General features: G+C 37.2%; 1 protein-coding gene across 1 annotated transcript in view; it reads right to left on the bottom strand.

Moving 5' to 3' along the window:
- Positions 1-26,088, bottom strand: part of THSD4 (thrombospondin type 1 domain containing 4) — a 226,809-nt gene that overhangs the window by 167,323 nt on the left and 33,398 nt on the right. The window contains exon 5 of the mRNA XM_054388088.1: positions 12,946-13,048. Within this exon, the coding sequence (XP_054244063.1) occupies positions 12,946-13,048 (103 nt within the window). The remainder of the gene's footprint in view (positions 1-12,945; positions 13,049-26,088) is intronic.

Raw genomic sequence — 26,088 nt, 5'->3', positions numbered from 1 at the left:
TCAGAATTTCCTGAAGGATAATACTAAATGTTAACTGGAGATTTACATTTTACTTTAGTCTATACAGTAAGAGCTGTCATACTTTCATGCACGGTACATGGGATCACATTTCCCCTGTTTCCCCCATGCAGGACTGACACTATGCATGTTTACTGATTAATTCTTCATGCTTTACAGTATGCAGGATATGAAAAAATACTTTAAAACTGAAGACAAACTACCAATACTTTATACAGTTGCTTTTCGTTCTCCTTACGAAATCTGGTAAGAAATGTTATCTTTTGTTGCCTAATTTTTAAACCAGATGCTAGTGAAATCCACCAGAGCTGAGCTGTACAAATGTGAGGGGAGCTGTCTGGCCCTGCCAAGTTTGCTTCTCTGAACAAGCAACATATTGCACATCAGCCCCAGGTTGTGCCATTGTATTTGAAATAGAGAACACTAAGTGATTGTCAGTATAAAAGAAAGGCAAGTAAGAGAGAAAAGGGAGGGAAAAAAATTCAATATGTCAAGCAACAAGTTATCCATATTTTGCTGTCCAGTAACAGCTCTAACCATGGTGCTAGAAAACCAACACTGAAAGATTATGAAGTCACTAGAGAAAGCCAAACCTTTTGCAAGTCTCAGATGCACATCTTCCTTTCATGAATGACAAATGAACTCAACAGACTTTCCTTCCAATTGTTTTAAGCTAAGCATATACAGTGTAAGTCAGTCAGACAATTGATACATAAACACGTGAAAATTCTGTAATTGCATAAAAAAAGAGATTAAGAATGGTCAGTAAAGTTGATATGGGTTTCAGAAGAATTAAGACCAAAATCACTGAAAAAAAACCAAACACCTGACAGTGAGACTATTAAATAATTGAAAATTCTCCCAAGGAGAATTAAGACCATTTAAATTCATCAAACAAAGTTCTAACTATACAATGAAACAGAAGATGGATTAGGCTTATCAGCACATTATTTTTGATTCTTCTTGCTATTAACTTTCTCTGCATTAATAGAGACAAAAGTAATATTTATTCTATGTGTTTGCTACTGAAACTTGTATTTTAATTCAGATTCATTTTACTTGTAACTGGCACAGTTACAATTTATTTTTTTTAACTGAATTCAAGGTGTCACTAACTGATTGCAGCATAAAAAATTTAGAGTCAAAATACTACCAAAAATAACCAAAACCAAAAACACACAAGCAGAAGGCATTGGTCACTGTCACACAAAGGTATGGCATAATGCATTGCTGTTGAAAGAAGGAACAAGTTTTCACTTGTCTCCTGCACAACCATAATTTCACAGGGAAATTATAAGATCAGCACATGCACTTAAGGACATGTCCTACATGTTATATTTTCATCATATATTTTCATCAATCTGACTACAAACAGAGTGGACTCATTCCACTGACATTACCCATTGTTTCCAAAAATTAAATTTTGTTAATACTGAATATGTTGGTTTTGCCCAAAACAAACAAAGGAAAGTCAAAATCATGTTTACTTTCCTGTTTGATTTCAATGCTGAAACATTTTATTGTTTTCTTTTTTTTTTTAAAGCTAATAATATTACAATGATAAGTATGTTTTTAAGTTTCAACCATACTGAACCCAAATAATTCGATACCTTAAAAATGTTTTGTATTCCTGGAAAATTTTCCCATTTTTGTTCACACTTGGAATGAAAACAAATAGTCAAATTGTTGACACTGCAACAACTGAAGTGACCCTTTTCCTAAGATATACAGAGCATAAACTGATACTGTCACACAGCAGACCAATACCTACCATTACAGCTCACACAAAACCTGACATCAACATTGACCTGCTGTTTGTTTACAGATGCTTTAGCTCTTTTCAGTAATGTTAATGCACCTCACATGCATTATAGAAAGCCCAGGAAATAAGAAAAGGGCATTTGAAACTCAGTTTTAGAGTCGAGACACAGAAAGACTAAACAACTTTCTTCCTGCTAGATGGGAAATCTATGCAAGTCAGAAATTTAGTTCCAGTGCCTTAGGCCACATCATTACCAGTGAGAGCTGTCTGAGTGTAGGACCAACAGCACTTCTCTGCTCTGCCTTCCACCAGATTTGCATTCCATGCATTATTTATAATTTTATTACTTCAGTTGATCAAAGTAGCAGACTAAACGTTGACTTTTTAGCTGTTTTGGCAGCATTGTTGGAGAAACTTGAAATTATTAAGCAGATGTTCCGCAACATAACTGGGGGCTTGTTTTGCTCTAATGAGATACAATGTTTGTTACAATGAAGGAAATTGCTTGTGGATTTGCTCTAATGTATTTTACATACACTGGGTTACATTTATATTGCAGTAATGAAACAATACAGTAAAAGACTATATTACTTTTCAGATCTGATGATGTCACCAGACTCATATTATTGTATTGGGGGGGGGGGGAGGGAAATCAGGCTCAACTTTTTGAGGTCTGTTTCTGTTTTTATACTTCCTATCCACATCAGTGGTGTAATGGATCCAAACAGATAGCTCTTTGTGATCTCCCTCTAGAGGTTGGTACTGTTTCAGCAGAACCAATCATAGTGAGTTTCACCTTAGTATTTTTAGGCCTCTGACCAAAATTATTCAGAGGCTAATCTCTTCTTTTTGCAGACAGATGAGCAAATTTAATGCATGGTTTCACTGTCTCTTTCAATTTCTTTGGAATTGGTGGTGTTTGCATTTAAATTCAGTTATTCAGTGCAATACGGAAAGCAAATTAACAAATTAACAAGCTGACTTTGGGGACAAATGCCAGAGATTAGTATCTATCTGGGTGTAAGAGGAAGGTCTGATCCAGAAAAATATTAGCAAGAATTTTCTCTCCTTCGTAAAAGACCTCAAACTATGGCTTAGATATTTATTATGCGCCATGCCTATAAAACTCCTGAGATGTCTAATGGAAACAGAGCACAATAGAAGCCAGTTCTGCTTTTCATTTTATATACTACCACTGGGAATCACTTTCTTCTGATGTTCATCCATATTATAAGCTTTTCTTTCACAGTGGGTAACATTTTCCTTGCTTTGGAACTAGTTATTCATCATAACAAGAAGGAATATCAAGCATATATAAATGCCATTCCAACTACTTACGCTTGCTATATTGGCAAAATCTTTTTAATTCCCTTTGTAACACTCATCACTACCAAAACCTCCATTCAGAACATTAACAAATGCTCAGGAAACACAGGAATACTTAAATAATAATGTGCAGCACAGGCACCCACATTTGTTTTAATAAGTAACCTCATTTTTCTAGCACACGGTTATGTCAATGAGACCTATAAACTCTCTCCTCCTTTAAAACACTGGGAGATAAAGTTGGAAAGTGTCAATCTGAGAGCTTTTAAAGTAATAGGAGATTAAAAATAGGCCATATACTTAAACCTCCCATCCCTTCCCTTCTCCCAAAGTCTTGTACAGTGACTCCAGACTAAAATTGAACTTGACGAGTCTATAAGCACTCTGCTTGACCCACACAGACTAGCCTTGAAGACTTTCATTTCATACTTCAGAAGACACTCATATTTTCACTCATATCCCATAGAAAGAAGCTTTATCAGAATAAGAGGGGTTTAAGCAAATTACTTTTATCCTTTCTGTTTGTCACAGGATGAAAATATGAAAATTAACAGTTATCAAATTTCTAGGAATGTACTTTTGTTATGCAGCACGGCTTGGAGGCAGACACTGGCACAGACCCTCCAAACATCCCTCTAAACTGGTAAGCCTGCAATTATGGCCTTACATAAGGGAGCTTCAGTTTTCTAGTTCAGGCAAAAATTACTCATGCTTTAAGTGCTCTATACCATGCTTAGATGTCAATCACCATAAGCCACCTACTCGTAAAACAAAGCAGCAAAATACTCACCAGATCTGAAAGTGGACATCTTCTGTGCTTGAGTAGGCTTCCTAAATTTTACACCTAGCCCCAACTTCTTGATTTGTGAACTCACACCATGCTGCTATTCGTAGCTATAATCAAAGCTTCTGGCCCCACTTGTAGACTGACCCAAACCTCAGTTTCAGAAGAGATGAGTTAAAGCTAAAACAGTTATAAAGCTAACCAGGTACAACCCACACATTTTACTTGTGTATCTGCCTTTTAAAGTATATGTACATGTTAATTTCTAAAAACTGCACAATGACAGAGATTACATTAAGAAAATAAAATTTTCCATCAGTAAGAGCAACTGCAAGTTCTACTGCTGAAACTGTGCATAAGCAATTTCTGAGTATACAAATGGCAACTGCGAACATAAATGTTTAGATTCACATCTCCCTCCTGAGTTCATGTTATGTTTCCTTTTGTATCACCTGATAGTCAGAGGCTCAAAATTAACAAAACAAATGAAAAGTACCTTAATATGTAATTGTTTTACATAATGAAAAATACTTGGAAGAAATTAGCCTCCCAAAGTAGATAAGAAAGAGTCTGCATTTCTCAGGATGCCTTTTATAGTTAATTTCTCTAAGAGTTACTCCAGTGTTTGGAAGGCTTTTGAACTATGGGTACCTAAGCTATATTGGTTTGGCAGTGGACTAAATGTTTAATTTGTCACAATTTTAGTTGTTCAGGAACACATACAATAAACCAAACACCTTGGTGAGGGATGAAAAAGGAGGTAATCTGGTCTCTGAGATGGTCCTAAAATTCCTCCTTTGTGTATTTTCAAGTCTTCAAGAATTAAGGAAAACTCTGATTCCCACATTTATGTGCTGCTGCCTTTCTGTATGCTCACCCAAAATAATTGAGTAAAAGCTCCTTGAACCTTTGAACGAAGTATGGACTGCAGCTGAACTCTTTAATTAAGTAATCTTTTTTTGAAGAAACGGTGGAAATTTCTAGTGAGATTCTAGGCCTTCACAGAATTAGGTACATTAGAATTCTCTGAATTCACAGAAATCTGGTTATTATCAGCCTGCAACAAAGTTTTACAGTTCTGTTCACTTTTTTAATTACATGGTGAATTTTCTTCTAAATTCTTCATGTAAAAGCCATGAAGTGAATGGCTCCCACTAACCTCACCAATTCTTGGATCACTAAGACCTGTAACAAGTCATATTTGTAACGCCTTCCTCTAACTTTAGCAGCAACCTGAGAGCTCTACAGCCTTCTATACTGACAAAGCCACTTTAGGACAACCACTGTTGACCAGAACAGATAATATGAAAGCCTTTTTGAGATCAAAGACATGGAAAATATTAAGAAATTATTAAAACCTTTTTGAAATGCATGTAAAGACTATTTACAAGCAATTTTTAAATATTTTTCATCTAGGTTAACCACCACACACTGCACAGAAGTGTTTCAAATGAAGAATATTTGATTTTTAAAGTTATAGAAAGAACTATGTTGAATAAATATTTCATACATTTAACAACAAAGATGGAACAAGTGTTGATAATCCTTTGCTTAATTGTTGCTCTGTTTATTCAATATTCCCCAAGGTTAATGTATAACATGTTAAAATGATTACACAGTCTCGACCTTGCAGCTCTGTTTTATTCTCCAGACTGTTTCTTGGATCTGGGAGACATGGCAGGATCACTAGGGTTTCTACACACCTGCAAAACACTGTGAGCCCAAAGATCTCCCCTATTCTAGTGCATTGTACTACAAGAAATCGCTGTGCGTGACAAGCACTCCTAGGACTACAATCATAAAACTTGTAAAAAATAGTTTCCTTGTGAAGCTGTAAAATACATCTGTTCAAAGCATCTGAGCCTGCTTGATTCTGTCTGCTACAAAAGGTCTGTCTTCCACCAAAAAGAACAGATTTAGGAGAATTCAGGCTAATTTTTCATATCCCAAAAGAGATGTCCAAATAGGAAAAGGATGCCTCTTTATGTTGGTGTTTCATTATAAAGAAGGCAAAGGAAGTGAATTGTCGGAGTGATATTTTGCCTCTAAAGCTTAGCATACCACTTTTCTCATGGACTTCCCATAGGAGTAAAAAAATATGACAATATTATTTCAAAAGAGACTAAAGTATCCCAAACCACTTCTTCTACATATATACTTGTATACAGTAACCATGTCAATGCAAACAGCAGTAAAAAGTGTGAGAAAAGCTAACAACCCTGTCCAGTTCTTGAGGCCCATCCAGATATCCACCTATAAACACCAAAATTTTCGCTCTCTCATCTCTCCTACTTCACTTTACTCTCCAAATAGCAAAGTGGGGAAATTGAAGAACCAGAAACATCACAACATGCAGTGCATATGACCTATTACAGGGAAATGGATGACTTCATGCATCAGAGTGTAGTCCCTACACTTAAAAATGCATGTGCATTATTATTTCAATTGTAACCAACCACAGAATCCCAGGTAAAAAACAGACTGATATCGCTAAGCTTTTTACAAATGCAAATCAAAATTTGTAAATTAATAAAATTATATAGGAGGTATTACTATAAAAGTTAAATTGCTATGTGGAAGCATTAGGTTTCCATATATATAACTATCTATTTTTTTATTAAAGCTTTCTATAGAAGTAGTTACATATTTCAGTAATACACAGGATATTTATAATTTCCAGGTCAAGCTCAACACAACAGATGTTCAGGAAGTGGATTTATTGATGAGGTCAAAGAAATACCTCAGATACTTTGGCATAGCCATACTTCTAGAACTTTGCAAACTTCCATCTGCCTTTTCTTGTGATCCATTCACAAACAGGGAATAAATAAAGGAGGGGAGGAAGGGACACAGTATAAATTAACTTTTTGTTCTACTGTATTTGAATAAATTCTAGTCTCGTAAATGAGTAACATTTCAAGGACATTTCATTTTGAAGTGAAATAGCATTTTCAATAATGTGTGAAAAATGAATACTTCACTTCCTGGGATAGGATTGCCATTGAGTCGAAAGGAAATCAGAGCTCATATTCCACCAGAATGTGAGAAGAATTATGTGCCTATAGTGCTTCAGGTCTGGTCAATGATTTCAGGTATATGCTCAGGATGACTTATTTTATACTAATCTGCTACTGGTTTACTATTTAGTTTATTGTTATTCCTTTGCTAAGTAACTGTTCCTGAAACAGCTAAAGATTAAGCCTGATTCAACTTAAAAGTAGCCCAACAGAAAAAGAAAAAGCAAAGCAAAGCCAACTGCAGTATGTTTCATGTGTCAGCTCACGTAGTAACTGAAGACATTAGTTCTCATGAAATACAAAAGAGGGCAAAGTTCTCACTATTTTTTCTCAATTTTATTTCCTAAATCTCAAATTATGGTAGACCATAACCCTGAAGAAAAGTACATGCAAACAGCATGTAGAAGGGACTATATCATCATCCTTTTTTAACACCTATTTTAATTGTCAGCCATAAATTTATGTTTTTGGTTTGCAGGAAGGAAATGAGACAAACTCCTAGATGGGATTTTTTCCTACATATATACTACAAACAAGGAGAGGAAAAGGTGCAAATAATCCCTTTGCATTTTGTGATGAAATCTTCAAGAATGCCAGTTCTGTTATCATCTACATCCTGTTATTACCTGTTGTTGGACAAGTGTGTATTTTTTGAGTTGTAGTTTATCAACAAATACAAATACCACCTACTCAGTACATTTCAAACCTCCCCAAACTCTGTTTTCTGTTTGATCAATCTGCCAGGCTAACGAATTTCACATAAAAGAGGAATAACAAAAGAGTTGTCATAGAAAATGCAGTGCCTGCAATTAAAGTACAAGCTTCAAGAACTAGCCATGAAGTTGAACAAAATTTAAAAACAGGTGGAGGAAAAAAAAAAAGAAAACTACCACCAAAAAAAAACCCTAACAAACCAAAACAGCATCTTCAGTGTTGTCAATTACCAGCAGATTGGAGAAGCTTCTTAGCTATTTAACATCTTAAATTGGGCCATGACATTTTGATCTGTTATGAGAAGCTATTTTGTAATTCAAAATGCATGAAATCTGTTGTTATAAATCCCACAATAAGAAACATGAATAAATGTAGCAGCCCTGCATCAGTCTTGATTCCCCATCCTAATACCAAAAATTAGTTCAGACTAAATCCTAAATGCCTCTTATCACAAATTACTAAACGTTGCAGTATTTACTAGACACCTGTGGAAGGTATACATTTCATTTTCTTCAGAACTTTTATTTTTCACAGCTGTACCTGGAAGACATATATAGCTAGAAGTCAGATTACTAGAGGATAATTTAAAGCAAAAACTAAACTCAAAGGATTTGCAGCATGCAACAGAACTACCTATACAGTGAATCCTGCCCTGAACATAAGACAGGTCTCAGGATGGAGACATGAAAGTCATTTTAGAGAAGGAGTACCATGAAGTCCAGGGTGAAGAATATACGGAACAAGTATCTTCTGTCCATTCAGAGTTTGGATTCTGATACATTTAAAGGAAACAGAAGCCAGCTGAAATTGCCCAAACACCCTGCCCCAGGGCTGGGTGATCACACCCAGTGCCTTTCAGCGTCTTTCAACCTCAGCTGATTTTTAATCACTCGTTATGGTGCCCATGTAGTTAGGTTCGACAACAACAGTACCAAGGTAGACCAGGAACTCATTTTTCCCTCCCAAAGAAAATGCAACAGTGACCCTAGTGGCATTTCATATATGCTACTGCTGCTTTCAGCTACAAGAATTTTTATCCCAGTGGAAAGCCAGCCTGACTCTAGCCCTGCTGCAAAGAGCCATGCAGTGTACAGGCTCCATACAACTTTTGTCTCTCAGCAATGAAACAGAAAAATAAAGTTGTGAGAGTAAGCCAGACCTGGCAATCAGAAGGAACAGAATGAACTGTGCCAGACTGCAGAGATCCCTCTCACTGCCAGAATTCAGCAGCTCCAGATGGCCCCACAGATGCCATGCAGGTGAAGAGCCTGGCCCCAAGGCCAGCCTGCCTGCCAGCAGGGCAGCAGGGCCCTCTCCGTGCAGGACTTAGCCTTCCAGCCACTGTCTGCCAGCAACAAACTATTTAAACAGTTTTCAAGATCTGAGTATGGCTCTGTTCCTAGAAACTCATCTGGCTTAATACAATACTTTAAGCCAAAGACATCTTGACTCTACTGAGTGGAACTAAATCATCTGTACAGCCACCACTATGATGATCTTTTAGCCACATGCTTGTTCCTGCTGTTATCTTTGTTAGCTAGCATCCAGTGAGTTCTAACACAGCTTACAGATGCACATGTAAAATAACATATACATCTGAACCAGCAAGAACTCCTGCTGCCAGTGAGATGCAGGTAAATAAGCATGCTGCCCTGAAAACCAGCACACCCACCTGAAAGGGCAGCACTGAAATGACAGCTGGTTTTCAACAAAACGCAAACAAAAATATCATTTGGAGGATATGCCTGGTCAAGTCTGCATTTCAGAAAACTTCCCAATTTTGCTCTAAAATAACAAAATTTTTAAAATTTCAAAAAAGAAAACAGAATAATTTCCATTAAAATTTTGCATCTGTTTTACTATGAGGGAAGGAGGCAAAGCTTAAGTATCTTTTAGGGACTAATATGTCTGACTTTCAGCAGATCAGGCTCTGATTTGCAAAACCTCTCTTTTACTATTTTCTAAGAAAGTTAAACTATCAGGAGAAAATGCTTGAACTTTGTAGCATTTTTCCACTTGTAAACTGGTATGTTCAAGAGGAAGAAAAAAGCCAAGTCTTCAGAGACTAGATTTTTAGCTATTTCAGGTTTGACACCCTGGAGATGCAGTCACATCATCTCCTAGTCTCTGAAGCCCTCCTCCACTCGCCAAGCAGGCAGAGGCAGTCCTGTCGGTTGCCTGAAGAGCCATAGAGGCCAGGAAAGCCAAACCTCCCTACAGAACCCATGGTGCAGACCCACACTGCATTCGTTGTATGTGTCCTGCTCCTGCACCTACCTGCTGGCACAGATGTGATCCTACCTGCAGTATGAAGCACTATTATAGAAGCTGGTAACAATTAAAAGCAAGAGGGTCTGCAGTTGACCAAGATTTTCTGCAGTTGTTGAATACTACCTTTGACAACGTATTTTGGATACATAAAACTATCCAGGTATCCTCCTGAAGAGGTATCAAACAGAGATTTTCCTCAAGATGATTTTATTTAATCTTTAAACTTCTAGAGGATTTCTGACCCCCAAAAAACTGTAGTTGTCTCCCTCCTCTCAAAAAATACAGTTACTCTTCACTAAGAGAGACTTTTGTGGTCATATTCCCACTGAGTTTTCCAATAGGTCTTCTTTCAATAAATTCTTTTCATACAGCTGTCAAAATATCAAAAACTTTAGCTTATGAACTTTTACCATAATTAATAACAAAAGTTAGCTGAAATAAAGAGTTGAAATTAAAAAGAGTTCAATCACAAGAATGATGCAAATATTTATTGCTTCTGTAGATTTAAACTTTCTTACAGGTTTTATGGTCATGTCATTGTGATGTTTTTCCTCTGTCACAACTGGAATTCTTCCTCTCAAATCCTGACCTTAAAGCCCTTATGTGCTATTGGCTCTTCAACACAAACTAGTGTTTTTTCATTAAAAACTCTAAATTCATAAGGTTTATAGTCTCTTTAATATGGCTTTTTTAATAAAGACAAAAGTTTGTGTTGGAGCAGACAAAACAGAGATTAGAATTGTAGCTACATCAGTCTGAACAAGGGAGAAATAAAAACATGTATTTTTAAAAAATAATAATAATTACACTTAACTCACCATCCTGACAGGGCTGTAAATTATGGTCTAGCTGCCCTTATTGATCCAACATAAACATTAGGAGCAAGCTGTGCTATGCATCAGAGGGGCAAATAAATGATTGGGAGATGTTTTATATCCCTGAGTCATCTTTCCTGGAACAGGGCAGAGTGAGTCAAAGCTGCTGTGTAGGAAGCAAGGAGATGAAGGTGAGCTGAGCTGGCTCAGCACTGGCAGTGTCTTGTCAATAGAAGTTTGAAAAGGGATGCATCAAAACCAATATATCACAAGACTTTGAGGCCATGTTGTAGAAGAAGTCATGCTGTCCACTGAATATGCCTTTAGCCATGTGCTTGCTCGGTTACCACACTTTTTTTTTCCTGCCTAAACGCATGGTGCAAAGTGCCAAAGTTGTACAGCTCTGAAACTTCCTTTTGTGCAACTTCACAATGCCAAACATGACTTCAATTAAAAGCACAGTATATACTGAACGTCCACTCTTTGGAAGGGTTTTATTGCTACAAAATAGGCATTTTGCCTTTGTGCAGTGAGGCAAGACACAGAACCCTGAACACTGGCTCAGAGAGGGCTACTGACACAGTGCAGTCCAGCAAGGGGTTTCCTCAGTTCCCAAGAGCAGTGACAGCAGCATGTCGTCTTTCAGCTGACATACCCAGCTGCAGCCCTATACAGATGTGTTTTTCACTGCTTTCACTTCAACACTTAGTATTAGGCTCTATAGTATAGGATAGATATTACCTCAGTTTAACACCAAAAAATCACTTCTTCTAAATATTATGATGAAGGGAGGGGGAATAAAAATATAAGAACCAGGAGGAAGCCCTCTGTCATGAAAGAAATTTTCCCATTCCTTTTCCAGACCTTTTATTTTGCCTCCCTTTTGGGGCTGGGAAAATAACTTAGTATGATGAGTTGAAGACTGAAGGAAGGTAAAACACACACACAGGGCACAACCTGCCCTAGAGCAGATCCCTGATACTGAAGATGTGCATGATCAAGTAAATGTTGCCACTGTATCAATTTTAGGACACACAGGGGCAAGGGCCTTTCCATAAAGATAAATCTATAGCTACTTATACAGAAAGCAATGAAAGCCATATTCAAGACACACTTAAAAGAATACATGTAAATCATCTTCCTTCTATTTTGTCCTTGTCAAATAAGTAGATGGAGCATTTTAAAATTTTAGGGTGACACTGTGCCTCTATTTGGAGAGGAGACATTGCACAGAACGTGGTACAGAGCAAACATAGCCTGTCACACAATATGAGTAACAAACTCATCCTTGTACTCTCCTAGTAGTGATTCATGCCACGTGAGAGAACAGCCTCAGAATAACAGATTCCACAGTATGCATACATATTCTTGTATGCATAAATCCTTTTGAAGTTTTGTGGAAAACAGCTTTTTAAAAAATGTTACTAAAACCAAAACAAAACAACAAGACATAAGCCATATTCCTCTGAATTCAGAGACATAATTGAAGAATACATTATTTACCTCATTAACGAAAAAAAAAAAATCACAAATCTCAACTGAGGTGGGTCCAGGTCTTGCTTGCAGAAAGACAAACAAAATATATAATCCTTTCACAAAACATGTTTCTGGAGAAAGTTTACAACCCCCAACTGACTGAGATTTTTATCCTCCAAGGGTTAGAACTCTAGACGGGTGGCAGACCACTACTACAACTGCTTCTGGTTTGTGTTCCAGGACAACCAGTTCAGCATGCAGATAAGGAAATCCATAGCACAGGTATCCCTCCCACAGTCACCATCCCAACTGTCAAACATAACATTAGAAAATACAAAGTAGAGAGCCAGAAAGTCCTAAAATCAACACATAAGGACCATGAGGCACATGCTAAGGTGGCATTAAAAAATGTAACTTCATTTACAGAAATGGAACCCTACTGAGCTTTGTCATCAAAAGTAAACACTTCTAAAAAGAAGGCAATTAGCAGTGTAGTAACTGAAATACTATTGCAACACTGTAGAGAGCCAATGGTTTACCTGTCAAAGCAGGATTTGTATGCTTTCATTCCTGTAAAATGTAAGAAAGATTGATGTGAGATTATCTACTTGTCTGCCCATGAATAAATGCAGCAGATGAACAGAGCAAAACAAAGAAAACTCCAACAGTCAAAGCCTGATGGCTTCCACAAAGGAAAAATCACGTTTGCCTTTCCAAAACACTACCTGTATAATAATGCAGAACCAAGATGTGTTCCCTTACCTTCTGCAAAAGGCTCCCATTCATAAAATCGACCCATAAATGGCTTGTTATTGTATGATGCACATTGCACTTCTCTGATATTTCTGCTGCTTTCAGGACACACCTGTTTAAATAAAAGAATAATAAAACAGCAATGTTATTTTTGCTTTCTTATTAACTCACTATAGAAGGTTAATGAAGGCATTACCAAATTCTAATCCAGAACACTGTGCTTTTAAGTAACAGTACTGGAAGTGCCTGTAGTTTAAGAAAAAAAGATCCTGTAGAATTCACAGAGCAAGGGTTCTACCCAAAAAAAAAAGAAAAAAACAAACCAACCCACAAGCCATTTTTTAATTGAGCTGTCATTTTCCTCAGCAAAAAGACAACACTTCAAGATAAGTCAATAAATTATATCTAAATCATTTCCTTTGCGCAACAGCTTCACATTTTTCATTATTAGTTTTCTGGGCTCAGATTCAACAGTTGAAACAACATACATGCTTCCATTGCTTATTAAAAGCATGCCATACCAACTTCTTATTCTCATCTTATGCTTCAATACCATATTATTGCTTTTTCACTTCTTATTTCTACATGCTGCTATTGCAGTCATTGCATGACTTTGTATGTTAACTTCTGCCTTCAAATGCCAGCTTCAGAGTTCTTGAACGTAAACAGTGAGAAGAGCTTCTTCCAGCATGCACATACACATATTTTCCATATATTGGGGCAGTGCAAATTTTACAGAGAGAAATAACATCTTTTATTAGGTCACCTTCAATGCAAACCTTTGGCAGACAAGCCTTGTTTAGACGTAAAGCAGATCAGATAAGCTTTGGCCACAAATGCATTTTTTTCAGGTAGCCTTTAAACGATCAAAATGGCTGTTAAAAACACTATTCAAGAAGAGTAGAAACCACATGAAGAACTGGACCAGAACAGCAGAATATTTTTTCTATATGAGCTTTCAAGGAAAGAGTAGAGACAGTATTACATGAAAGCAGCATGGCTAAATAACTATGGCTTTAAAGGAAATGGCAAAAAAATCAGTAAGAGAAGCTCTCATTGCAACTGCAAGTCAGTTCTCTTCTATTTGTGTAAGAGAAAGATTGGTTGTCTTTGCAGTAAAAGCCAGCACAACAGAGGTCCCAGAGGAGTTCTTGCCTTATATCCACCCTCCATATATGAATATATTTGTAACTGGATCAGTGAGATGTCGAAGTCAGGAGTTTTCAAGCAGGCTATAAACGACATAAAGACGTGGCCAGGGGGAAGGTTCATGGACTACTTTATCTTTTATTAGAATCATGGCAACAAATCATCTAGAATAAACACTGTTTCTGGCCAAGGAGCCATCTGTGCTTCGTTCACCCACCCTTCTGAGATCTCCAAGTACATGCAAATATTTTTCTCCTCAACAAACCTTCTAATAAAGAGAAGAAAAAAAATAATAATTAAAAAAAGGCTGATTAAGGTCACTACATGAAATTACAGCAGAACAACATCAGTTTGCACCAGCAAAGAACCAAGCCTGAAGGCTTTCTTTTTGCAATATTTCTGCCTTTTCTGGCACACATTTTCTGGCAGTCTACTGTAAAGTTTTGTTGTTTCTTGGTTTTCCTGTTCCAAGCCTTGAGCTTATGCTCTTGTGTACCAGTATTTCTGTCTCATAAACCACTTCCTGTACACCCAGTTCATACCAACTTCAGACAACATATGAATCAAAAGATCAAAAAATTCATTGCTGCTGCCAAAAAATAGTGACACTTGCCCCTTCTGAGATCATTTTCATATAGCAACAATTTCTGGTTTTAAAACTACTGAAAGCTGCCCACAGGACAGAGGCCCCATTGCTTTAACCCAGGGCAAAGGACTGACAAAGACACTAACACCGTGTGGACCAAGCCGAAATCAGAAGAAAAGGCTAACTCAGTAGCATTTCCACCTATTTAAAAGTCCTGACTCATTTGTCCTTCTTGCATTTCTTTCATCAAAGTTTAATTATGAAATAAAATTTGGAGTACAACTTCAAGAGCATGATCAGGTCTTGCTTTATTCTTTATACAGATTATACTCATTTTTATTTTTAAATGTCTTTTAAACTATTTTATGAAGAGCACTACTACAAAGCACAACTACTCAAATTTACTACAGTTTATGAATCACTAAGTATTAAATGCCTTTATACTCTACGTGTAAACTAGTTAACAGCTATACTCCCCTCATTAACCCTGCCTACACTCTTAATGCACAGCTGAAGAAAGTGACAGGTTTACACCACCTGCTGCTCAGCCTCCTAGAAAAAAAATCCTTGAGCCTGTTTCAGAAGAGCTAAGAGTGCCCGGCACTTTCTCTTGGTCTTTGTGGATTTTTGACACATCTTTTAAGCAGAAAACACGTTATTATCACTAAAAGGAAAAAGCACAATGCTGTACAAGTGAAACTTTAGTACAGGGTTGTCTGTAGGTCCTAATGTTTTATTTATACCCTGAGAGTTCTCTATATTTTTACACTTTAACTACTATTTCTGTCACAAACACATATAGCTTGACTATAAAACTCTTAGAAGTGCATCTGTGATGAAAAGATGACGGCCCTAAAGAAAGCTCATATTTACACTGGTTAACAGTTCTACCTCACAGAGCTCACCATTTGCTTCCCTCTTTACACACATGGCTGGGAGGTACTGGAAGAGGGCAGGGGCAAAGACAGGTTTTCCCACAACTCCCTGCAGCATGTGGCCTACATTATGGAGCAGGTCACACCTGTGCTTGGCTTACACTGTCTGAGGGGCTGCCCATGACAGGGTCCCTGCACCTCTCCTGGCCCTCTGCCACACTAATAGCAAATTTGCTTTAGAAAGCAGGCATGTTGGCATGTTTACAGATAAAGAATGTTCCTGTGCCTCAGCCAGAGTACTAGGATTTAACCAGCATGGATCTCTTTCCAAAATCATCCCGAGGCTTTTGGAATGAACTTTGCTAAAATATTTAACCTTATTGTGTGATTCTCCCTCAATTCCCCCTCTGTGACACAAGAGCGTTAGGATTGTGCTGCTGCCTGATAGGGACTTGAAAACATATTTCTTCTTATTGATGACTTTGATTCATTGTTTTGTTGACAACAGATCTGGAATTTCATTTTTTTCCTCAAAAACCTTCCCCCTCTCCCCTTCCCCCCCTCAATGATTGACAGAGTTACATAAAGTTTTTGTAGAGGTTTTGATACAAAACCAGGAGCTCTCCAGACTTTTCTAGAAAAAGAAGTAAAATATGCTTTTCAAGCTAGGTCTGTGGAGACCAGATCAGCAAGAAATATATATTGCATCTACTAAGATAAATCTCACATTCCATTGTGTAGAGGCAGACATAAATTATCTAGTAAACTATATGTTGCTTGGAAAAATCAATGCTGTAAATCAAGCATGCAAGACTTTATTCAACTAAATACCTTCAAAGTGCTGGACAGTCTCTCAGAAGGTAAGACACTTTCAGAATTTCCACTGCTGCACTTTGGTGTGGCATTGTGTTTCAATGTTCTTTCTGTACTTTCAAAACATGAAATGCACAGCAGCAGCACAGCACAGTGTTGATGAGGCAACCAGTGATGAAGACAAAACATTTTGGAAATAGCAATTCCCATGCTTTGTGACCTTAGGCCAAATTTCTTGAAATGCAATATGTCTACAACTGATAGAAACTTTGCCCTTTTGAAACAGCAGCTTTATTTATGCCTCAATTTCATCTGAGATATGCAGGTATGAAGGTATTCTGAAGGATGGCAACACACAGTGCTTGGTTTTGTCATGTACCATTACAGCTTTATTAAAATGAGCTGCTAGTACCGCTAAAACTGTGAAACAAAGAAACCACCATAATTGCTTTTAGGCTTTTGAGAAACATTCAAAAATCAGTTTTTAACAAATCTTTGACACTTTGGTTAATTAATGAAGTGTTGGCAAACCACCAGAATATTATCAGCCTGCCAGCAGATGTGCTCCCACTGGATGCATGCCTGCCATTAGCAAAGCTGCACTTACTAAGTCCAGGTAATCTAGTTATACTCTAGTTTTCATTTCTGCAGTGGTTCTACCCAATCATATTAATCCTTTGACATTCCTGAGGATAAACACATCTCCAAAGAATAAACAAATCTCCAATGAAAAAATCATTAAAATACTTTTTTCTGAAACCATAATCTAAAGACTCTTCTTTCATTTTCAGAACATTCTCTCTCAAGTGGCATGTCCTCGCAATATGCATACCATGTAAATGCCAGTTCTTTACACAACAATCCACAAAGTCTGCAGTGAACTTCTGCTCTCAAGTGCTGGTTGGTGTCTCATTCCTCCTGAACCTTATGGAAGTTCCATGTCCACATCTGAAAGCAGAATTATAGGCCCTCTGAATTGTAATTCATCTGCTAAGTTGTTATCTTTGCATTGGCAAGGACTGCACATCACATCAGTGTTACCTGGAATCAAGGCAATCTACTTTTGTCTAGCTGAACACACAGTGGAAAACAGCAATGGATACATTTAAACTACTGGAGACTCTCTTATTTCCCCAATAGTTCTTATTTTTAAATATTGTAAGAGACTACGAAGACAATTGTCTGATAACTGAAAAAAGAAATATGGCATACTAAATGTGCCTAGATATCTGTGGCAGGAAACATCTGGCAAATTTTTTATCAAAATGGAATTAATGCTTCTGATAACCAAAATACAGAAGAAATTCTAAAATGCAGAATTTAAAAAAATATATGAAGAACAGCTCTGCAGTAAAAAATGGTGCTCGCCAGCTCTAGTTACAGTCCATGACCACAGACAATATACTATAAATGTTTGGCTTGACATGGAATGAAATCGACATCTGTGAATGCTGTGGTATCTGTGCAAGTTTATGAGGAATGAGCACCTGTGCTGCCAAAATCTCAGCACTGCCTCAAGCAATGAATTTACACCTACGTGTATATTGCAATAGCAATAAGCTTAGTTCAGACAACCATCATAAACTAACTTTCTTTACTAATCAGAGAGATGTTCTGAAGCAATGAAGAGTCTAAGGGAGCAAGTAATACAGAGTCACAGCCTTTCTCTTTTTCCTCACTTCTATCAAGGTGCAGCTCGTCATACAGAAAAGACCTTAGATGTATGTACAATACAAAACCATTCTGTTTATGCCAAATCACATTCAGCACCAGCATGTCTGGGAAAAAGAAAATGGTCCATGGCAGAGCTGCATACCAGGGTGCCTCCTTCCCAAAGATACATGCTGTCTCCCACTGCCACAGGTAAAGGAACTGCTACCATTTTAGTCTGTAATGATTTCAGTTTTGTACCAAGAAAGTCCTCTGAATTTAGCTAGAAAGCTATCTGAAGTGTTTCCTAAACATAATCTTTATTGACTTTGCAATGTCTCAGACAGGTAAGTCATTAATCCATAATATGGCAAGTGCATCTGTTACAGCTTTACATTTTTTTCCTTTCCATAGCACTTCACAGCTGAAAACACGGTCTATCTAACAGTGAGTAACAGAGATCAACCAAACAGAGAGAAAAAGAAGTATTTCTGCTTACCTTTACAGTTTTATGGCTTTTTTTAAAATACTCACTAATAGAGAATCAGAATCTGACTAGATTGAAATAACTTATTTTATTTAAGATTTTCTGTAACTTTGAAAAGATTCAAGTCCAGCTTTGGTTTTAAATAAAATGTTAGCCACTCATCCATCCCACGCAAAGCACATACACTGATGTAATGTGCATGACCAAGCTTAGGAGTGGCTCACCAAAGCGCTATACTAGGAAAATTAACAGTACAGCTCTTCAGTAGTACCAAAAATACATCAAAGAAATAATCCATTTCTGTCTATTGCTAAAATTTTACAAATTATATTTTAAAAATCCAAACTAACAAACAAAACACCAAAAGAATACACAAAACCACCAAAAAGTCCCTACACTCTGAAAAATAATAACTGCTTTCTAGAACGTCTATGTTTAACAAGAAAATGGAAGACAAATACTGGGAACAGACCATGCTGGAACAGAGTATCATGTGGTGTAAAGAGATACCCAAGTATGCTACAGAAGTCAGAGCTATCTCAGTTCACACCTACCAATGATCTAGCTGGTTGCCTGGCTAGTTGAGCCAGCTAAAGATCAGATGACTACCATTGCATTCCAGAACCTTTTTTTTTTTTTTTTTCACTTCAAAATGTAGTTACTATTTTACTATCCCAAATTTCTTTCAGTGTCCGGTTTCCTGAGTGAAGAATTATTTCAGTACTGAGACTGCAGTGTAAAGGGTATTCTTTACATGATCCCAGTCAAGCATTAAAAGCTAGGCATTTGCAACAGAAATCATAACTACCTTGTACCATGGCTGTTTCTCAGGCTCAGCAGTGGTATCAATTCTTTTTCTGTATAAATGCACTGCATTAAAAACAAAACAAACCAACCCACACCAAATACAAGAATCTCTCCATTCAAATATCTACTTATAGAAACATTACATACTGCTCAAGTTGCTTCATGTGTATACTATTGCCTTATTTACTGGGAAATCAATGCAAAGTTATTTCCATTTGACAAAATCTGGCTCGAAGTCTGAAGGATGCCTTAACATGGAAGCTTTCAGCCTTGCTGCAGATTCAGTTTCTCATCTGCCTACATTGTTCTAATGTATCCAAAAAGTAGAGCAAGTTTTAGTAGTTCTCCTCAGAAAGTATGAGGTTTATGTACTAAGGATAGTTGCTTTAATACAGCAGTATTCATTATAGTAGAAAAATATACTATATACTAGCAACTCCAGAACTCTTTTTGAAAGGCACCATCAATATCAGCATTGAAAGAATCTGAGACAATTAATGCAATTCTAGTGAAATCAACAACTCATTGCTAAGATGATACATCTAGTCCTGATAAGATTGCATAAAATTATGCCAATGTGATAAAATGTGATCGCAGGCTTTCAGCAGTATTTTATTTCATTTTTAAAAAACACTGTTGTTGGAGCTGCCTACTCTTTCTGAAATGAAGTCTTTGTGTCACATAGGTTTCACTACTTTACTCTTTTATTCTAGCAGCTTCAGCAGAAGGTGAGAATAATCCTCTACCTATTTGAAAGATGAATCCATTTAAATGGAAATTCAGTTCCATGCATTCCATTTAAATGACTGGCCTTCATGTGAGAGGAGGGACTACCTGAATGGTTCCAGCAAAAGGATTGAAAGTTTAGGTAAGTTTCTAATTTGTATTACCCTGATATTCCACTTTTTAACTCAAAAACTCTTGTTGAAGCAATAATCACATTGTTCTTCCAGAAGAATCTCTATTCTAAGTGACAACCAGGCAACAGAAATGCACGAACCCAGATTTACAAACGTTACTATACATAGGGTGAATTCTGGTAAGTTTGCTGAGAGAATGCAATTTGTTTTTCAATTAAAAAAAAAAAATATCAAACCACCAACCTAAAAAGTGCAACAATTTGTTTTCCACAAATCATGAACAGTTGTAAAGTAACGTAGATGTAGCTTAAAAACTACTGTGATTTTGCAGGAGCCAAGTGTAACAGAAAATACAATATTATTTGTGTTTTAGTGTTCTTGTTTCCAGCAAAAATTAGTTTCTGATACAACATACCCCTACATTCTTTCTGAAATATATTATTGCTTCCTAGGTCAGACTACTTAAAAGAAAAAAATAACTGAAAAAGGCACCTTAAACAAACGAGCAGATACATTTATCATAATTTATAATGTTTTGATAGTTACAGCTGGTAGCACTGCCTGTTTACTTATGGGTTCACCGAACTTCAACCATTCAGACTGAAACTTTCCATACCTGGTATCTGTCTTAGTCTCATTTTGTTGACTCAAGTATTTCATCCAAGAAAGAGTCTGAAGACAGTAAGATGAAAGAAGTGCTTAATTTTCCCATCTCCCAAATATTCTGAGTCATTTTTTTCCAAAATAAGTGCCTCCTTTTATTTCAGTGGCTGAAAGGAAGTCAGCCAGGAAAGTTGTTCTTTTCTAGCCCTGCTTAAAAAAATCTAAAAACAAACCAAAAAATACACTAAATTAAAAACTCTATAAACAGCTTTGCTTAACAGACCACTTATCTTTCAGCATCCTTAGCTTGACTTTGACAGCTTCTGCACTTGCTTCCTCCACTGCCCTCAGTCAGTACAAGAGAGGACTGGGACTGTACTGCTAAGTACTTCCACTGCAGACTCCTGTATTCATATAATTTATGTTCTTTTCCCACTGCCTGGCCTCTAAAAGTGCCTTATACTTGTTCATTGTTATCAGAGGTACTGAACTGATCTCCTAAAAATACCAGGAAAAAATTACTCTGTTCATGTACCAAAGCAGATGTTGACATCTGACAGTAAGTGTTTTCTATACCTGTCATTAATGGGAATAGTTAACAAATGGTTATAAACCCAAATTAAACTTAAAAAAAAAAAAAAAAGAAAATTAATTCAAGGGATTTCCCCTGATCAAAGTTTCTAGACATCTGCACTTCCTCTGCTTCAAAAACCTGGATGCAATTAAACGATCATGAATAAAAAGTAAATTTCTTGTTCAAATTATAGCAGTGTTGAATAATTAGGCATCAGAATTTCAGACAAAAACTTCTGTCAATATGAACTGACAAAAAGAAACAAAGACAAGTTGAAACACCTTAAAATACCTCCCACAACACATGCCTACGTTCATAAATGACAACTGCTCAAATTTACAGCACCCTATTGAAGAAATCTACAAATATGTCAGGAATGCAACTGTCTGGGTGCAATGCTGAAGTCACAATTTTCATTGATTAGTTTCCTCTTTAAAATCTGGCACACAGGTTATGTCTGAACAGTAACTAGGCAATGCACCTAAATCACCCTGCAGCCGTATTTTATTGCAGAACAATAAATACTGCTTCATTTCGACAAGTACCTGAATCAAATTTTCAAATTACTCAATGTTTTAAGTGCTAATTCCGCTATTCAAAACTGACAAAGTGATTGGGTAACTGTGGATTCTTTCTCCCTCTCCTGTCCTCTGTGACTCATGTATTCCATTTCTCCATGAATTAGAAAGGTAACTGCAAGCAATTCTAGTTGCTACAAGAAACATTGTTCATAGCTCACCGGTAAGCTAGGAAACAAATGTTTTAGCCAACTGGTACACATGTGGGGTTTGATTTTGAGGCATGTAGATGATTTTTATATCATATTACTACAAATAAATGAGGGTCTGAATCTTCAGCTGTTCTTAGACACAAATCCACTCAACTTCAACCAGTACATAGACCTCTCCGATTTCACTATAAAACCCATTTAACAGGCTCAGAACTTTAAAACAAACCTCATAGAAGAAAAATGAAGCTCAGTGCTTCCTGCAGCATTTTAAAAATTCCAAAGTACTACTGTTCACTATCTCTTGAAGTACTCTATTAACCTAGTAATAATTAATTTGTGAAGAACAGCTAACTGTGCTCTGTTACTGCCACAGGAACAGAGCACCCTTGTAGAATAAAACTATTTGAGAGACCTTCTAATGTTACCCCAATGTAGTTTTCTAATTATTTAAGGCAGTTTCCCATATTTATACAAAATTATGCAGAATATAATCTAACAGTGTTCTCAATTGTTGAAGGAGAGATCATAAAGCCACAATGTAGAGATGCAGAGGGAACAACTGTGGACCAAGAGCCTTACCAAAGATGTCTCTGACTCTTCTATGCAAAGGACAATTGATCAAACTACGCAGGACATTTTAGGAGCAGTATCTCTGTGCCAGTGCCCATGTTACACAAGATCACGTTAGTGACAACACATTCCGAATCAGGATTTATAAATATTATACTGCAAACATCAAAACAGTGACAGAAAGGACAGCACAACCCAAGGTAATGTGAGCTTTTAATATGTTTCCTATACACCCATAAACATACATGCAATGCCACAGCGCTGGCAGGGAAAATTCCTCACCTAAAGTCAAATTTCCTCAGGAAAAGATATGTCATCATAACCCTACTTTGCCACTTGTGTCAAACACCTCCTCTACATAAATTGTAACATGAGAATAAATAAACCACACAGTAGGTCTTTGGGAATAAGGAGCTTTTCAGTTTTCCTCTTAAAAATACATAGTCTTCTATTCAGCTTTTCCCCAGTACTTTAAAGGGTGCATGCATCCTTGCAGCACCCCATGTCATTTCTGAAAAGACTTGTCTAGGAAATACATTTTCTGTTCTGTACAAAATGAAACATTTCCATTTCTACCTTTCTTAAAGCTTGAAATGCTAGAAAGGTTTCAATTTTTTATAGAATGGAAAACTTTCAAAAACGCCTGGGCAGAATGCCAGCAAGCTGGTGAAATGGTCCAAGATGCCAGGTGCCAAGGGAGCCTGCCAATGCTTACCTATGTGCTTAGGTGACAGAAAAGCACATCAGTTTTTAATGGACTCAACACATTCCTGCAGAACATTTTAATTCTATTTAATTGGAATAAAAAAAAAGGCTTCCAGTGGAAAAGTTTTAACACACATCAGTCAAAATTAGTATAATCATCATTAATATTCTTTAGGAAATTAAATATATCAATATATCCTATCATGATAGAGCTGGGAACTGGCTCTGGCTCTGAGCATTTTACCTTACCTCTTCACTTGTAAAATCTCTCCATTTCCAAAGATGTCTTTTTAGATACTTTGTATTCCCTTCTAAGGTGCCTTTTTCAAGTGCCCTGCACACAGGAGCACAGATCCAGGTAAGGAACTCTTTTTCAGAACCAAAGGCTGAATTTTCCGTAGCTCTGCTACCAGAACAATAGTAAAGCTCAAGTGTCATGATAGAAAAGTAAAAGTAATCTTTGTTTCCTGATCTATCTAGATACGTCTCAAAACCGTAACTGACTACTTGCTAAGTAGCAGTCATACAAAATACTGAGAAAGGCACCGTAGTCTAACTGGAGACACAAGAGTAATCCATATGAACCACTGGGCAAAACTAGCAACTGTGAATGAAAATCAGCAAGCTCAGCAAAACTTCATCCATAAATATCTCAGTGAATGCTCAACAATTAGTCTTTCAGATGTTTTATCTTGAGTTTTGCAAATTCATATAAAAGCAAAGGTATAAACTTGTTCAAAAACATACCTTGATGCACAGCTAAAGACAATTTGGATTTTACATCCATTTTGTATTGCTCTTCATGGTGAAACTCATACATGAACTTACTTATTTATAATTCCTTGATGCACAGTACTTGAATCACAGATAGAGTCACTATTTTATTTCACAGATTTTCTAACCAGAGTATTTAAGTGGATGATTACTATAATGGTGCAATTTGGAAAGGGAGAACTGCAGAAGAGGAGCAGTAACAAGCTGTCATGGTGAGCAGGGCCTTTTGGCCTGAATTCACCACCAAGGAGCACACAGAAACAGAAAGGTTTGGGTTGGAGACACTTTTAAAAAAATCATCTAGTTCCAACTTCCCTGTAGTGAGCAGGAACATATTTGACTAGATTGGGTTGCTCAGAGCCCTGACCAAACTGGTCTGGAATGTTTTCAAGGATGGGGCATTGTCACAGGTTGTGTTTTAGCCTCCTGCTATTTATACCATCCTGCCTCATGCCATCTTCAAAATGAAAGTGCTGGCTGGAGCAAAGTATTATGGGGCTTGAAGTTCAGGTTCTAATACAGGAGGCTTCTTGCTCCTGTTGTTGCTTCTGGTTCTCGATGTTTGGGTGGTAGCTCCTTTGGGCAGGCATGGCGGTGAGATGGGTAGGAGTAAGGTAGCACACTGGGGTTTTTTGTGTTCTATCTCATGCTGCTTTTTTCCTTCCTGCATTTCACTGTGCTTTTCTGGAAGGAGGCTAAGATAAGGTTGCCCAGGGAGGTGGGTAGAAGCCCCATCCCTGGATGTTTTTAAGGCCAGGCTGGATGTGGCTCTGGGCAACGTGATCCAGTGGAAAGTGTTCCTGCCCATGGCAGGGGGGTTTGAACTAGATGATCCTTGAGGTCCCTTCCAACCCTGACAATTCTGTGATTCTGTAATTACAAATTATGATTATGTTATACTAAATTCTTATCTCTTTATCTCAATCCTGAGTTTTGTGTGTTACTTTCCCCTCACTTCTGTGTTGGGGGAGCAGGCAGGTTAACCTGTTGTTTTGATTTAAACCATTATAGGCATCCACCACCTTTCTGGACAACCTGGGCCAGTGTCACCACCCTTATCACAAAGTATTTCTTCCTTATTCCAATCAAAACCTACCCTTCTCTCAGTTTAAAATGGTTGCCCCTTGGTCATACCACTATGCCTTAATAAGAAGTCTCTCTTCATCTTTCTTCTAAGCTCCCTTTAAGTACTGAAATGTTGCTATAAGGTCTCTAAATATTAAGGACAGAGACACACTAAGAATTAACATATTTGCCAATAAGCCACAATTCACTGTATGTCTTGGAAAAAAAAAAAAAACTACATTAGAAAATTGACTGTAAAAAGGGCATCTGTATCACCAAGTGTACACAGCAAACCAAAGAAGGCATGAATGTCCAGAACCCTGAAAGCTCCCTCACGTACACTGCCCAAGCGACCCTCAGTCTGAAGAGAATTTACAAATAGATCCTCACACACTGGGACACTGAGGAAGTGTTGGTGACTTGGCAATGCTTGAGACAATTAACACAAAAAGTGCTCAGTAAATAAATGTTCATTTGAGCTGTTTTCTTTGTTCTGGTGACAAACAAATTGCATTCCAATTATACTTCACCCACAGGGCTGTATAATTCTTTTAATGCAGGAGGAAGCAAGGGAGATTTTCTCACCAGTCCCCCATTTTGCAGGATACAGACTGTATCTGAAGAGTCCTACCACACTACAAATAGCTTACGGTTTTAGTAAGATCTATCAGTACTGTTGGTGCATAAAAAACAGATGTCTACTGGACGTTTCCTACTGAAGGAGGTGACAAGCAGCTGTATATTCTGAGGTGAGCACGTACAAAGCCTATATGCAAGGTGCTGAAAAGGGGAAGCCATTTGTACAATAAGAAAACAGATTTAATGACCCGCAGAAACACTTGAACAAATATAAGCACTTCCGAGGTTCTCCGTAACCAAAACCCACAAATTTAGCTATTATGAA

The sequence above is a fragment of the Indicator indicator genome, chromosome 16 (assembly GCF_027791375.1).
Source record: "Indicator indicator isolate 239-I01 chromosome 16, UM_Iind_1.1, whole genome shotgun sequence".
NCBI lineage: Eukaryota > Metazoa > Chordata > Aves > Piciformes > Indicatoridae > Indicator > Indicator indicator.
Note: the sequence above shows the minus strand (reverse complement) of the source record. Positions and strands in the feature narration are given on the sequence as shown.